The sequence below is a fragment of the Oncorhynchus gorbuscha genome, linkage group LG02 (assembly GCF_021184085.1).
Source record: "Oncorhynchus gorbuscha isolate QuinsamMale2020 ecotype Even-year linkage group LG02, OgorEven_v1.0, whole genome shotgun sequence".
Classification (NCBI taxonomy): Eukaryota; Metazoa; Chordata; class Actinopteri; order Salmoniformes; family Salmonidae; genus Oncorhynchus; species Oncorhynchus gorbuscha.
This window is the reverse complement of record NC_060174.1, coordinates 95109266-95125147: the sequence shown is the minus strand read 5'-3', so window position 1 is coordinate 95125147 and position 15882 is coordinate 95109266. Positions and strand designations below refer to the sequence as shown.

The following is a 15882-nucleotide window of genomic DNA, read 5'->3' as shown; positions in this document are numbered from 1 at the left end:
GATACGTTTTATCTATAATTTCTCTTCTTTATTTCTCTCCATATGATACGGATTAAAAAGGATTTGCCAATAGATTGTCGACTTGATTCATGATGATGACTAGTAGCTAAGATTTTGAAAGTATGATGTTGACATGATTAGTCCAATCAAAGCTATAACGTGATTTGATGTAATTTTATCTGTGGCCAATGACCTTGAGTCTTCTTGGATGGGCACTTCTAACGTAACTCTATGGCAGCACCCAAGGGGCTAGAATTTTTTAGGTCTAGCCTTAGACTTGGCGGTGATGTAACGTCCCCATGAATGACAGAACACATAGCTAATTACGGCACAATGCTCCGTATTTTCTGCTGGCTTGCCCCACCACCACAGAAAGCACTGAGCTTGGCTGAAACACCTCCATTTTGGAGCTGCCATATACAAGTAATCAAAAAAGAGACCATTTGTATGTGGCTTTGTTAACTCAATTATATATATTTTTGTTTACATTGTTTGCGAACTGATATGTGACACGTATTAATGCCAAAATAACATGCTAAACAGGCAAGCCCCCCCTAAAAATGTGGGGCTCAAAACGGGTCGTCACCGCACACTCCACACGGGCATGGACCAACATTGAACAGTTCTAATTTGGGGTCCGTTCTCCACAGATCAGTCTGGCCTTGACCCTTACTCAGGCTGTTTACCATTGAATTTCTTTCTTCACACTTCCGGTCTGCTTAAGGGTGGTGGGGGGTGTCGTAGGTACCAATGGGATAGCAGCCCTGTAAATGTAAAGAGGACCCAGTGAATGTAGAGAGAGAGGCCACGGAGAGGAGCAAGTGAGCTATGAACCCAGACATGCGTTTTGGTTTCAACGCACCCTTAACGGCTCGTGTACACTAGCACGCGGTAAATTGCAGCGTACCGCTTAGGCCGCTCTGTGTGGCTCGCTTGTGGGCATGCTGGCAGCATATAGCAGCACGTTCGATTGTGGGTCAATAATTCAGCATAACAAGTTTGTATTAAGGTCTGGTTATTAAATGGGTAAATAGTTTAATCCAATCATCATTTAATGAATTTATTCACATGTAAATAGTAATATCCTCTAAAATGCTCTGGTGACAAACAAACTTTGCTGCCCTGTTTCCAATCATCCACATGTCTGGGAGAACCTATACCTAAGTAAGTTAATACATTTTGAAAATATTTTAAAAAACAATGTATTATTAGCTAACTAGCTACAGTGCAGGCTAACTCAAATGAGCTGCTAACGTAGCTAGCTAGCTAGCCAACTTTACATACTGTATAGATAGCGATCTAAGTGAATTAAATATCACCAGATAGCTAGCTAATATGAAGTTATCTTGATGTATTTATCACTGTAAAAACAAAAACTCTAAATGCATTTGTAGGTAGCTAGCTAACAGCCATGGAGGAGGGTGAAAGGATAGCAACCCCAACTGTCAAAGTGAGAGAGTGGGTTATTCAGGATAAGACAGGTACTTTTGTGTAGTTCCAGTCCATAGAAGTGAGGCCGGAGATAATAGTAACATAATATTCAGTGCTGTCTAATTTGAGTATAATGAAGTCTATTTCTTGTGGGGTTTTCTGTCCTCAGATACAGAGAGCTGTGTAAGCCTGCCTGCAGATGAAGAGGATCTAATGAAGAGCAGTGGTTCTCAGGCAAAAGGTCGCAAAGTTCAAGGGGGCCGAATACTTTCGCAAGGCACTGTAAATCTTTCGTTCTGGGATTATGCTCAGGTAAGACAATTTGTCTAATCTATACTCTCATATTACCAAATCCTATTCTTGAAGATCAAGGTGTATAACATTTATTGGAATGACTGGAATTCTGATAGACTTTGGTTTTTAATGTAAAGATCTAATATAATAATATTATTATATGCTGTAGAAAGCAATGGGTTAGAAGAAGCCTACACAACCAACACATAAAGTAAAATTTAACATCCATATAAAAAAAATGAAAAACATCCATATGAAAAAAAAAAAAAAAGCCCAGAGATGGGACAACACATCACCCCCTCTTGTCAACACACACACACACACACACACACACACACACACACACACACACACACACACACACACACACACACACACACACACACACACACACACACACACACACACACACACACACACACACACACACACACACACACACACACACACAATAAACTTCTTTCAATAAAGTGTTTCACATTCTCTACTGGTTGAAATTAAGTCTCTCATTTGATGAAATACTACACCTATCCTGTGTTTATCAGATCAATGCAGATTAAGGAAATTAGATTTTGAGATGAACTGGTTTTAGAGTATTTACATGATGCATAAGAAGTGCAGTGTACTGTTTTTTAAATTCTATTTCTTTATATATGAATGACAAATCAGCCTTTAACTAGTCAAATCATGTTTCTAGTCTTTTACATAGTTACAATGTGTAACCATTGATGTCCCTGGACCAGGATTGGTAAACACTGTTGAAGTGTATAATTGTAATACATACATAAAGACACTGCATCATTCAAAGACTGGAATTTGATACTCCTGGTATTGGATATGATTGAATCTCAGACATTCATACCTGCACTGCACCTATATTTGCCACGGTAGAGTACATGATTAGTGAATATATTAAATGTACAGGCTACAATGTGGAGATCTCATGCATGGTAATAACTACATGTATATATGACTTGTGTCCTTGGCACAAAGTTATAATATATTCTACTCAATCCATAGGCTTCATTAATGTCATTCAGACTGTTTTGAAGTTGATATAACTGGCTATGATAGCTGAGGTTCTGTAGCTAGGTTCTGAACTAATATGTATACCAAGCGTTTTAGGATCCATACACAGATCGGCTACATGGCTAGCTACACGTCCATAGGCATAAAAGTATTTTTATTCTCCACTGCGCAATAAGCAAGCAAATAGTTGGCTTGCTACGTTACTTCAGCTGCATTGCATGGCAAATATCAGCAAGGCAAGCCTACAAAATTGTACATTCAATTTGCAGTAAATGCTTTAGCTAGCTAGATTCTTTACATCCACTGTTTCACAAGATGTCAGCCTGGTTTGCTGGTTGTTTAAGGAGTCCCTAAAACATTAAACAACCAGAATTACAATATCATACTGATGTCGCAACACCCATAAAGCTAGCCGGATAATGTTAGCTAGTCAGCTAGCTTGCTAAATAGTGATTTTGGTAAATTAACAAATAAACAATGACAAAAAAATATGCATAATCATTTGTCTCTACATTAACTAACATATTCCTCTCAACTGTATTCGTTATGACATTATAATTACTTATATTTGCTTCCATCCTAATATTTTTGTCAGCCATCTTTGCTGAAGAAAGTCTCCAGCTTTGGTGTAACCGATGTGAAATGGCTAGCTAGTTAGTGGTGGTGCGCGCTAATAGCGTTTCAATCGGTGACGTCACTGGCTCTGAGACCCTGAAGTACTGCCGGTGCTTTTGTGGAGCGATATGTGTGCAGAGGGTCCCTAGTTCGAGCCCAGCGAGGGGACGGATTAAAGTTATACTGTTACATTGGGTCGCAGAGAGTCAAATTCGTCATGGGAACTACTCCATATGATTGGTCATCGCCCGCTGGTCGCTGCTGGTGATTTGCATAAAGTTGGAGAATGTATAACTTTTTCACCACTTCCTATGCCACGTTCGTGCCGCCCAATGGTCCCTGCTCTCTCCGCTTCTCACCGCTTTCCTTCCATTGAAAAATAATGGGAAGCGGTGTTTCACTGCGCGGTACCACATGCTAGTGTACACGGGGCATTATGGTCTGTCGCCTAGCCATTCAACGTCAAACATTTGTTGGTCACTGTTAGCCCTGTACATGTATTGAAAGAGAACCCAGTTAATTTAAAGAGGATAGTCACGGAGAGGAGCAAGTGAGCTATGAATCCATACCGTATTTCACTAACTTCTTTTAAAAAAATACAAATAATTCTTAGCATCAACAGTTTGTGTGTGTTATTTTGTGGGTTAGAGCAAGAGTAATGCTGTGTGACTTTTAAAAATATAAACGAAATGCATTATCCTAAAACTGTCTTGGGGAATCGACTATATAATTAACAGCCATGTTAAGTGGAGAAATCATCTAAGGTAATTGCAGATATTGGCCACTAGGTGTCCGCCTAAGTGAATATATTGTTTGTAATGACAAATTGGTTTTGAAACGTTATTCAGGGTTGTATACAATTAATGTGTATGTAAATAACACCTTGGTTTAAATTGTATTGTTTCTTTCAAATACATAGCTGGACTTGATTTACAGATGTGAATGTTTTATAGTTCCTGTGTAGGCAACAGTATTTGTTTTAAATATAGGTGGTCACTGTTAACAGTTTAGTCTAGTCAGTTGGCTGCATGGGAGTGAAAAGAAAGGCTCATCTGAATTATTTTGTTTTAAAGTTGATATAGCCTATGTGGAGTCAGTGACTCTAAATGATAATGTAAAACGCAGACAAACTAAAGCTAAAAGAAAGAGATGATTAAGATGTATGTTTTTTTTCCCAAATCCATCAACCAATTGCACATTTCTGAAAGACCTGTTCAGTCAATTTGGGAGTTTTTTAAAGGATGTTTTAAACAGATTTTTAGTCAGCACTCTTTGAATGAACAATGTCTCAGGTTTAATCAAAGTGCATTGTGACAGTCCTTGTACCTGTGGCCCATGTGAGTTTTTTTTCAGTCAAGGCCACCAAAACGATTTGACTTTAGTGTTTGTGAGACCTATGTAGCCTACTCCCCAAAAGTTTTAAAAGTGCATTCCTCAATTGAAAGTGAGGTAGAATTATTCTCACCCAATCTGAGATTGAATGATGAAGATATTGTCACACCTGCCCCCCCCTCCCTGCACCTGTCACCATTGTTACGCGCATCAGCGTTCCATTGTACTCACCTGGACTCCTTCACTTTGGACTGGCCACCCCTCATAGCCTGGTTCCTCTCTTGGTTTCTTCCTAGGTTCTGGCCTTTCTACTGATTTTTTTCCTAGCCACCGTGCTTCTACACGTGCATTGTTGCTGTTTGGGGTTTTAGGCTGGGTTTCTGTACAGCACTTTGATATATCAGCTGATGTAAGAAGGGCTTTATAAATAAATGTGATTTTATGTCTGTTCCTCAGTTTGTTCCACGTGTCAGCATTGGTGTCGTAATGTCATTTTCTTCCCCCTGTCCAGATGCTGTTCTTATTTTGTTTTATGTCTGTTTATCCAGGAAATCTTTACTGCTTCTCGTCTCCCAGCGTCTGTCCTAACAGATACTGTAAAAAAAAAAATCTGTTTGGCATGAGTTAATGTATTTTAAATTTGTCAGCAATTAATTTTATTAAGGTTACAAAATTCCTGTTAATGTGGCAATATTCCATTAATTTTCAGAAACCATGGTAGTTAATTTTTGGGTGGCAGGTAGCCTAGTGTTTAGAGCGTTGGCTCAGTAACCAAAAGGGTGCTGGATCAAATCCCTGAGCTGACAAGGTAAAAATCTGTTGTTCTGCTCCTGAACGAGGCAGTTAACCCACTGTTCCCCGGTAGGCTGTCATTGTAAATAAGAATTTGTTCTTAACTAACTTGCCTAGTTAAATAAAAAAATCTATGAAAACTTTATGAATTTATACTTGCACTTTAGAAAAAATAAAGTATGTAATTCTGATTCATTATGTTTGTGTTCATGTTGTCCATGAGTTTGTAGTGGATATCTCTGTGTCCATATCTCTGTCTCACCATGGACAACTTTAGCATTTGAGCTAATTAGCAACTTTTCAACTACTTACTACTTTTTGAGCTACTTTGCAATTGCATAGCATATTAGCTAACCCTTCCCCTAACCTTAACCCTTTTAGCTAAACTTTCCCTAACCCTAACCCTTTAACCTAAACTTCACCCTAGCCTAGCTATCATTGGCCAGCTAGCTAACGTTAGCCACCTAGCCACCAAGCTAAAATTCATAACATGTAAGTTTAGCAAATTTGTAACATACAAAACAAATGTAATTCGGAACGTATCATACAAAATGAGTAATGGGCATCCATAAATTCAGATATACCATACGAAGCCTAACATATTATACTAAATGGACTGTCCCAAACGTAGCATGTTATCTTCAACATGCACACTTTGTATAATTACATAAGAACGCCTTAACTTTAGGCTATTTACTGTATTAAAAAAGTAATATTTAATTTTGTGGTAGACAACGCAACCAAATATCAACATTTAAAGGATATTCAATGCTAGGATAGTTTCATCTGAGCCACTGGCTTAATCCTATTCTTGAACATTTGGGGGGGTTAGTTGGAGACTTGAATCCAACACATAATTTGTTAACTTGTCGACAAGTTAAAAGGATTTTTAAAATTATTATAATTTTTGTTTGTGAAAGTTTGGACACCTACTCATTCAAGTGTTTTTCTTTATTATTAAGTGTTAAACAAATCAAAATATATTTTATATATGAGATTCTTCAAAGTAGCCAAGCCACCCTTTGCCTTGATGACAGCTTTGCACACTCTTGGCATTCTCTCAACCAGCTTCATGAGTTAGTCACCTGGAATGCATTGCTTTGTTATAAGTTAAAAGTTAATTTGTGGAATTTCTTTCCTTCTTACTGCATTTGACCCAATCAGTTGTGTTGTGACAAGGTAGGGGTGGTATACAGAAGATAGTCCTATTTGGTAAAAGACCAAGTCTTTATTATGGCAAGAACAACTCATAGGAGTAAAGAGAAACGACAGTCCATCATTACTTTAAGACATGAAGGTCAGTCAATTCAGAAAATGTCAAGAACTTTGAAAGTGTCTTCAAGTGCAGTCGTGAAATGAGGACCGCCAAAGGAAAGGAAGACCCAGAGTTACCTCTGCTGCAGCGGACAAGTTCATTAGTTACAAGCCTCGGAAATTTCAGCCCAAATAGAGTTCACAGAGTTCAAGTAACAGACACAGCTCAACATCAACTATTCAGAGGAGACTGCGTGAATCAGGCCTTCATGGTTGAATTGCTGCAAAGAAACCACTACTAAAGGACATCAATAATAAGAAGAGACATGCTTGGGCCAAGAAATGCAAGCAATGGACATTAGACTGGTGGAAATCTGTCCTTTGGTCTGATGAGTCCAAATTTGAGATTTTTGGTTCCAACCGCCGTGTCTTTGTGAGTAGGTGAACGGATGATCTCTGCATGTGTGGTTCCCACCATGAAGCATGGAGGAGGAGGTGTGATGGTGTGGGGGTGTTTTGCTGGTGACACTGTGATTTATTTAGAATTCAAGGTACACTTAACCAACATGGCTACCACAGTATTCTGCAGCGATACACCATCCCATCTGGTTGGCGCTTAGTGGGACTATCATTTGTTTTTCAACAGGACAAGGACCCATCACACATCCAGGCTGTGAAGGGCTATTTTACCAAGGAGAGTGATGGAGTGTTGTATTAGATGGCCTGGCCTCCACAATCACCTGACCTCAACCCAGTTCAGAATGTTTGGGATGAGTTGGACAGCAGAGTGAAGGAAAAACAGCCAACAAGTGCTCAGCATATGTGGGAACTCCTTCGAGACTGTTGGAAAAGCATTCCAGCTGAAACTGGTTGAGAGAATGCCAAGAGTGTACAAAGCTGTCATCAAGGCAAAGGGTGGCTCCTTTGAAGAATCTCAAATATAAAATATTTTTTTATTTGTTTAACAGTTTTTTGGTTACCACATGATTCCGTATGTGTCATTTCATAGTTTTGATGTCTTCACTACTATGTTACAATGTAGAAAATAGTAAAAAATAAAGAAAAACCCTTGAACTTTTGAATGTTACTGTACATTCATAAGGCTGGATTTTCAGTTAATAAGCTATTTACTGTATCGCAAAAATAACATTGAATTGTGTTCGGTTGTCAATGCAACCAAATTTCAACATTTGAAGGATATGTATCTTGTGAGCCACTGTCTTGGTCTGCCTTTAATTCCAGTTAGTCTACAAGTTCATAATTGTTATGTTGGATACACGTCTCCAACAAAGAATCAAAGTTAAAGAATGGTCCTATTCTTTAACTTATATTTTAGGTTGAGATGGAGACGTGAATCCAACATATCAATGATTATTTTCTTGAAACTCTATGCCTATACGTATTGTGTATTTTAAATTTAACCCTGGGTTGAATTGAGACAATAGCTGTTGATGACTTTGCAAATGCTATATAGGCCTAAATAGTATCATTGATGATATGACTTATAAAGTATGGTTACATTTTAATTTGCTCTGTTAAACCTACTCTTTGGAATGAGTTTGATAGGAACAGTGAATATATTTAGTTATTAAGAGATCTATAAAAAATCATTCTCATGATAGCACATTGGTAATAGTCAGTGTCAAATTTTAAAGCTAAGCTAAGCAGGGCTTGGTTAAAACCCTGGATGGGATACCAAATTAATAGCTGTAGATCGCATGTGTCAAAGTCATTCCACGGAAGGCCAAGTGTCTGCAGGTTTTTGCTCCTCCCTTGTATTTGATTGATTAATTATGTTAACTAATTAGTAAGGAACTCCCCTCATCTGGTTGAAAGAAAAATTGAAAGAAAAAAAGCTACAGACACTAGGGCCTCCGTGGAGTGAGTTTGACACCCCTGCTGTAGTTAGATCAACTCTTCAGTAGGAGGTGCTGCCAAGTTCCAAATTCAAGGTTTGTTTATGTTGAAAATGGGTTTCAATGACTACATAATCCTGTGGTTGAAATCCAATGGATTTTCCACATATATTCCAAGTCACAATACGTTGACAAATTTCCTTGAAACAATGTTGATTCAACCAGTTTGTATCCAGGCTATATTGAAAAGAAGTGGAGGACGCTCAACTAATATGAGTCAAGGTGCAACTAAAAAATGTGATCAGAATTGAAAACGTCCAACACTGGCTTGCCATTAAAAACTCAATGTTTAATTTAAGCAATGTTAAAATATTATTTTTACTTTGCTTAAATTAAACATTGTGTTTCAGGTGAGCGAGAGTTCCGACTTTTCCTTTTCAACAACAAAGATAATGTCATGTTAAAATAAAACTTTAAAAAATCTAAAAGATATTCAATGTGGAAACCATGGATATTAAAGGAGAATCAGGGGCAATGCCATGAGAAAATGGAAGGATTAGGACAATATGGGGCATGACCATGTTGATTAACTATAGGCCTACATAAAGATTCAAATAAAAAATATAATCAAAAAGTTATTGCAAAAAACAGTGTCCCTGTGTAAAAAGAATGGAAAGCAAAGTGGCAGGGAAATTATAATGGCTGCGAAACTGTCGCCTGCCCATCCATGTTGGCTCAAGTAGGTGACCGAAACAATCAATCAATTGAAGTTTAAGAGCCACAATGGTGGCCCTGCTGTAAACTCAGCAACACCCACATACATTTGGGAGGCTCCCATAGAAATAGATAGAGAACTCATCTTGGATAGGATATATTTTAGCGTGGACATTGCCATTGAGTGATTCCACTAGTTTAAAGTAGTCAACTGGGTGGGGATTCCTAGAAGTCGGGCGCCAATTAGCCAATGAAGAAAAGTAAGAAAATGTACTACTTTAAAATGGAGATAGCCTAAAAGGCGCTGCCCATGCTGTCACAGGCATTTCAATGGCACAGATACAAAGAGAAGTCCTCTATATCTCTATGAAGGCTCCAATTCTATGGAGGAGTGAGACCCGCCATTTTCCTGAAAACCTCCAGTCCATTTAAACCCAGCAGGGGGAGGCGAAGTAGAAAAGAGCATAGACTTCTTCAGTGAGAACGAAACGAGAGGGGGCGTCAGTGCGAACAAAGTCATTTTAGGGAGAGGAATGAGATGACATTCGGAAATTGAACGGAAGTAAAACACTCTGGGTTTGTATCTTCGTGGTTTTCCGACGTAGACGATACACCCAAACTTCAATTACAGCCTCAAATCAAGTCGTGGATGTGGGGTGCATATTTCACCCTGGGATTTAGCTACACGAGAAACGTTCCTGCCGTCAACATTTCTCTCCTCTCTTTATTTTGTGTCAGGTGGCTGAACTGTGGAAGCTACACAGGACAATATCGATTCCACAGGATTTGAAACATTTGTTCTATACTTTATACAAAAGTACGAAGATGTCTGGACAAAGCATTACGGATAGGATAACTGCAGCTCAACACAGTGTAACCGGCTCCGCGGTGTCCAAAACTGTGTGCAAGGCGACCACACATGAAATTATGGGACCAAAAAAGAAACATTTAGATTGTAAGTATTAATATGTCGGCGAGTTGCTACATTGTTGCGTCTGTTCAAGTGTGTGTGTGTGTGTGTGTGTGTGTGTGTGTGTGTGTGTGTGTGTGTGTGTGTGTGTGTGTGTGTGTGTGTGTGTGTGTGTGTGTGTGTGTGTGTGTGTGTGTGTGTGTGTGTGTGTGTGTGTGTGTGTGTGTGTGTGTAGTGTAGTCTATTCCTTTGGTATTGAACTGTGGCTGAGGCCTACAAACCCACATGAAAAAATACTATACTGCATACTATAGTATATAAATATAGAAATATGGTATAAATGTTGTAGTATTACAATATTTATACACTTGTATTTACTGCAGTCTTTAAAAAAAATTTTTTTGCAGACCTGACTAGTATACTGTAGTGTTTTTGCTTTATTATCTTTGACATAGAAGTGCGGGCTTTTTCCAGTAGGAAACCTACTGAACAAATACTAAATGTGCACCTTTTTCATAACCTGTACGTAGGTAGGACTGGAGTCTGAACGGATCGTTCAGTTTGCTCTTTTCTGTAACCTGTAGGGAACATAATATAATGGTATATACTTGGCATGAAGGTTTCTCACCCATGGGTGGCACAAATTGGGGAATGGGTGGATTAGGCAAATGTAATACTGTGGTATTACTATAATTTAAAAAACGAGTGTTTTTGTGGACAATACTGTAGTATTTACTATAGTATTCGTCACTATACTACAAAATTCTACGAGGACTACATGATCGAGGGGTATACTACAGTGTGGAGGTCAAGGGATACTACAGCTAATTACATAATTCTATAGTAAGTACTATAGTACACTGTATTGTTATTATTATTATTTTACATGTGGGTAGGCTATAATCAGGCAAACATCAGAAAATAACTGCTTATCTCTGAAACTATGTGAGATTTCATAGCATGGTGTAGGGTAATTGTAGTAAAATGCTATCATCTTTACAATGGAAATTAGCGCTGTGCTTGGCATGCAAATAATGTGATTAACTGGATGATGATCAGGTTGTAGCTTAGACTTTGAACTTCAAGAAATGGTCTGACTTCAAATCCAATTTTATTGATCACATACACATATTTAGCAGATGTTATTGCGGGTGTAGCGAAATGTGTTCCTAGCTCCAACAGTGCAGCAGTATCTATTTTTTTAAAACTCTTCACAACAATGCACACATCTAAAAGTAAAAGAATTAAGAAATATATAAATATTAGATTGACTAAAATACAGTAGAATAGAATACAGTATATTGTACCAGTCAAGTTTGGACACACCTACTCATTCCAGGGTTTCTTGATTTGTACTATTGTCTACATTGTATAATAATAGTGAAGACATCAAAACTATGAAATAACACATGGAATCATGTAGTAAACAAAAAAATGTTTAACAAATCAAAACCTATTTAAGATTCTTCAAAGTAGCCACCCTTTGCCTTGATGACACCTTGTAGTCTGTGATTGTCTGTAGACCCTGCTGCAAACGTCTCTTGTCTGAGCCGTTGAATTGCGTCTCCGCTTTGTCTCTGTGTACTGATGTTTTGCCTGTTTGACTGCAATACTAAGAGAATAACTACAACGTTTGTTTTTGGCCATATTCCCAGTCATCTTTCCATGGTTAAATGCGGTGATTCGTGCTTTCAGTTTTACGAGAATGCTGCCATCTATCCACGGTTTCTGGTTTGGATAGGTTTTAATAGTCAGAGTGGGTACAACATCTCCTATAAACTTCCTGATGAACTCAGTCACCGTATCTGTCTATTTGTCAATGTTCTTCTTAGAGGCTACCCAGAACATATCACTGTCGCAGTATATCAGTATATAGTATGTTACAATCCCTGATGTCTCTGGAAGGAGATCCTCGCCCTGAGCTCGTCTACTTTATTATCTTGAGACTGAACATTAGAGAGTAATATACTGTGAAGCGGTCGATGGTGTGCACTTCACCTGATACCTCTTCTCCACTGGCGGTATTTTGGAGCACCCTCTGGAATAAGTTCAATTGCCCTGGGGGGTGCGAACATTGATCCAATTTGGGGAAAGTCGCATTCCTGGTCATAATGCCGGAGTTACCACCACTTTGATATCCAAAAGTTATTTCCAGCTGTATTTAATAAAACAAACCATTTTCTGGGCTAATAATGTAAGAAATAACACCAAAAAAAACAAAATACTGGAAAGTTGCTTAGGTGCTAGAAGCAGAGCTGCCTTATCTGTCGGTGCCATCTTAGACCTATGAATGATAACCATTATTCTACCAAGAATGATGGTTATTAAAGTGCGATTTATGCAATGATTTAATAAAATAAATCGCTTAACTGCTCCGTGATTTGTTTATGCAGTCTTCTATTGAGATGTCTACCTATTTATTGTCTTTCAATAGCGACTTTACATGCCTACAGGCAATTTACCGTCCAGTGAGTGTCCCTACGTGATCTTATGCTTAGCATACGTAGATGTTTTCTCCCCTCAGCGTTTTTGGCTGACTTGGTTCTTCACAGGCATTCAATGGGGAACTTCAAGAGAAACAACTTTTAGTGTTGTTGTCTGCAAGATGGTCTGACGACGGATGTTAAAGACACCCTCTGCACTTCCTGACATTTTACCATGGTTAATTCACAGTTTTCCTTCTCCATTCCTTCTCTGTGTTGGGTTACTCCCGTTCAATGGGTTTTATTTCTGCGCTGACCTCAGTGCCCTAGCACCAGTGCTGATGCAGTTCGACTGCAGGCATCTCCACATCAAGCTGTTCACTCCCCGCTGCTTACCCCCCCCCCATACAATGTTTTGGTGGGGAGAGATGGTGACACCAATTTCCTGTTGGGCACTATTTTTAGCATTGGTTCCAGAATAAGAAATGCCACGTGTGGTGTTTGTTGGGGGGTCTTGAAGGGCATGTATGAAACTCTGAGTGAGTGGAGAGGCCATACCTCACTGACTCCTGTGCATAGAAGGCTTCTTGATTGGCTTCTCCTTCATGAGAAGGCTGCAAGAGAGGACCTCTTAAGACCTCCTTTGTAGTCTGGGGCTTGCAGGAGCAGAGCAGGAATGTGACAAAGGTTATAGGTATTTCAGGAGGGCTGGTAGCACTTGTGTTGGAGTTTCCTCTCAGACTGAAATAGCAGTGTCGTGTCTAGCTCCCCTCCTGTCTGATTTGTACCCAAGATTTGGCTCCCTCTTAGCTCCTTTGATTTGGGTTGGGTTTCCGGCCAGTGTGCACATTCTTTAGCTCAGGCCTGTTAAAGAAACTCCACCAAATAATTTGTTACCAGAGATAAAGAAAATAGGGAAAGGTAAAAAAATTGTCTTTTCCCCGGCTATGAGCCTGCTTTGAACACAGGTCTGCTTTGGTGAGAAATGAGCTCAGAGATGACTGCTTCTGACATTTTAAAAAATATAGACAAGCTACCACTTTAGATTCCAGTTTGTTGTAATCAGTGTAACTTATCCACTCAATATTGATGTATCTATTTATAGAGAGAGGAAAAAGACTGCACTTTTATTGCATGTTAGACCATAAATTGTTTTTATGTAAACCCATTTGTCAGTCCCAAAGTGCAAGGTTCAATCGCAAGTGTAGCCTATTTGATGCTTTAGGGACTTTTCAGCCACTGTAAATGGGAAGTTTATTTTATTGTGTCATTTGACTTGACTTGTTTGGCATCCCAAAACAGGATGTGTGATCATAATGAGGTAATGAAACTATGGTTCCCAACTTCTCACATCACCTTACACCTGGTGACATTTTGGTGAACAATAAAGTTTAAAAAAATACCTGTTTATTTATGCCAAGTTCTTTATCATTCGGCAAACACGATGAAAGTTAAACTTTGTTTATTTCCAGAAGGAATTTACTTTGAGATGCAGTATTCTGAAATATTTATTTCTTATTTGACCTCAAGCATAAAACTTGAGACCATAATCCACACACTCTAAACCAAAATGAACTAGAGGAAGTAGATCCCGCAGCCTGAAGTGATGGTAATCAAACTCATAGTACCTCAGTGGTCCTACTGATCTGGACACACAGCTATAATCAGTTAACTACTTTTGGGGAGGAAACCTCAACACTGGCTTTCCTATAGTTTCCTTTTATGACAATGCAAATACAGGTCTCAGTTATATTGTTGCTACCGTACTGAAACAAGGTTGTCAGAATACTGGGTGTATTAGTCAGACTGAAACTAGGAAGTGTTAGTTTACCTGATAGTCTTATTTTGAAATGTAGGCCTACAATATCTGTATTGTTTTGTACAAGCCTTACTTGTTTTGATTCCTGAACCTATTTTGACAATATGTTAGTTATGAGTGGTTTCAGTTGAATTCAACCACCTCCTACTCAAGGCCCGGAGTGGTTTCAATGCCCCTTTTAAAAAAGCATTATTAAGGGCAGAGAGAACCCTTGGTTTACTAAGCATCTTACAAACATCATAAGGGAGCGAAATGCTATGTAGGCTAAAGCAAGAGGGACTGGTTTGGCAGATGATTGAATGGCTTTTAAACGTCTTCGAAATATGGGTGTGGCTATGATCCGCAAATTGAAAGCGTACCACTACCTGAAATCTACTTCACATAATTTAAAGAATCCATCTACATTTTGGCAAGTAGTGAAGGGTTTGGAGTGCAAAAAAGATACACAGCTTCCCCCAAAAATTTGGTAGACACACAGATTGTAACTGAGAGAACCTCTATTCTGAAAGCCTTGAATCAGCATCTTTTAGATGCAGGCAGTTTATTTAAAAAGGTCAAAAGTATAATTCAGCCCCCTATGAATTTACCTGATACCCCTGTGCAGTCCTTTACCAGGTTCTCCTTTTCATCCTTCTCTGTTTCAGAAGTGTGTAAAGCCCTGAACGAAATTGATGGAAAAAAAATCCCCTGGCCCTGCTGAACTAGACCACTGCTTCCTACACCTAGCTGCAGACATCACTGCTCCCCCTTAACATGTATTTTTAACCTCACACTTGATGTAAAGGAAATCCCTAAGTTATAGAAATCTGCTTTTGTACTGCCTCTCCTGAAATGGGGAGTTCCTTCGGTACTTGACAACTATTGACCTATATCAAAATTGTCTGTACTGTCAAAGGTACTGGAGTCCTTAGTTAGTAGGCGGCTAAAGGCCTACTTCCAAGAAAACAACATCTTAAATGGAATGCAATCAGGTTTTAGGTCTGTCCACAGCAGTTTCAGCAATATTGAAGGTTTTAAATGGCATCCACTGTGCTGTTGATAAGAAGTTACATTGTGTGTCTGTCTATTGATTTGTCAAAGGTTTTTGACACCGTGGACCATGCTGTGTCAGTGCAAAGGTTAAAATGTTGTGGAATTACTAGTCATGCTTTAGATAGGTAATTTATAAACCAATAAAATCGTACACAATGTGTAATGGCGGATGGTTGCAAATGAGTCCATAGAGGTGTGCTCAGGTGTTCCACAAGGTTCTGTTTTGGGCCCACTGTTCATTTAGTAAATTAACAACATTGGGGATCTTATTGAAACAGCGGATGTTCATTTTTATGCAGATGATACTGTTCTTAATTCAAGTGGTAGTAGTTTATCTTTCGCTTTTGAAAATGCCTGAAGAGCATTTAACATCATACAACA

The 15882-nt window shown here is 38.8% G+C and overlaps 1 protein-coding gene across 12 annotated transcripts in view; it reads left to right on the top strand.

Annotated features, from left to right (window-relative positions):
* Nucleotides 1–9761: 9761 nt before the first annotated feature.
* LOC124013558 (phosphatidylinositol-binding clathrin assembly protein-like) overlaps nucleotides 9762–15882 on the top strand; it is a 52258-nt gene continuing 46137 nt past the window's right edge. For 5 of the 12 annotated variants that reach the window (XM_046327949.1, XM_046327932.1, XM_046327927.1 and 2 more), the window contains exon 1: nucleotides 9765–10272. In XM_046327949.1, coding sequence (XP_046183905.1) covers nucleotides 10143–10272 — 130 coding nt within the window. In that variant the 5' untranslated portion in view covers nucleotides 9765–10142. Of the gene's footprint in view, nucleotides 10273–15882 lie in introns of all 12 variants that reach the window. The other 7 variants (XM_046327914.1, XM_046327906.1, XM_046327900.1 and 4 more) reach the window with 3 other exon arrangements.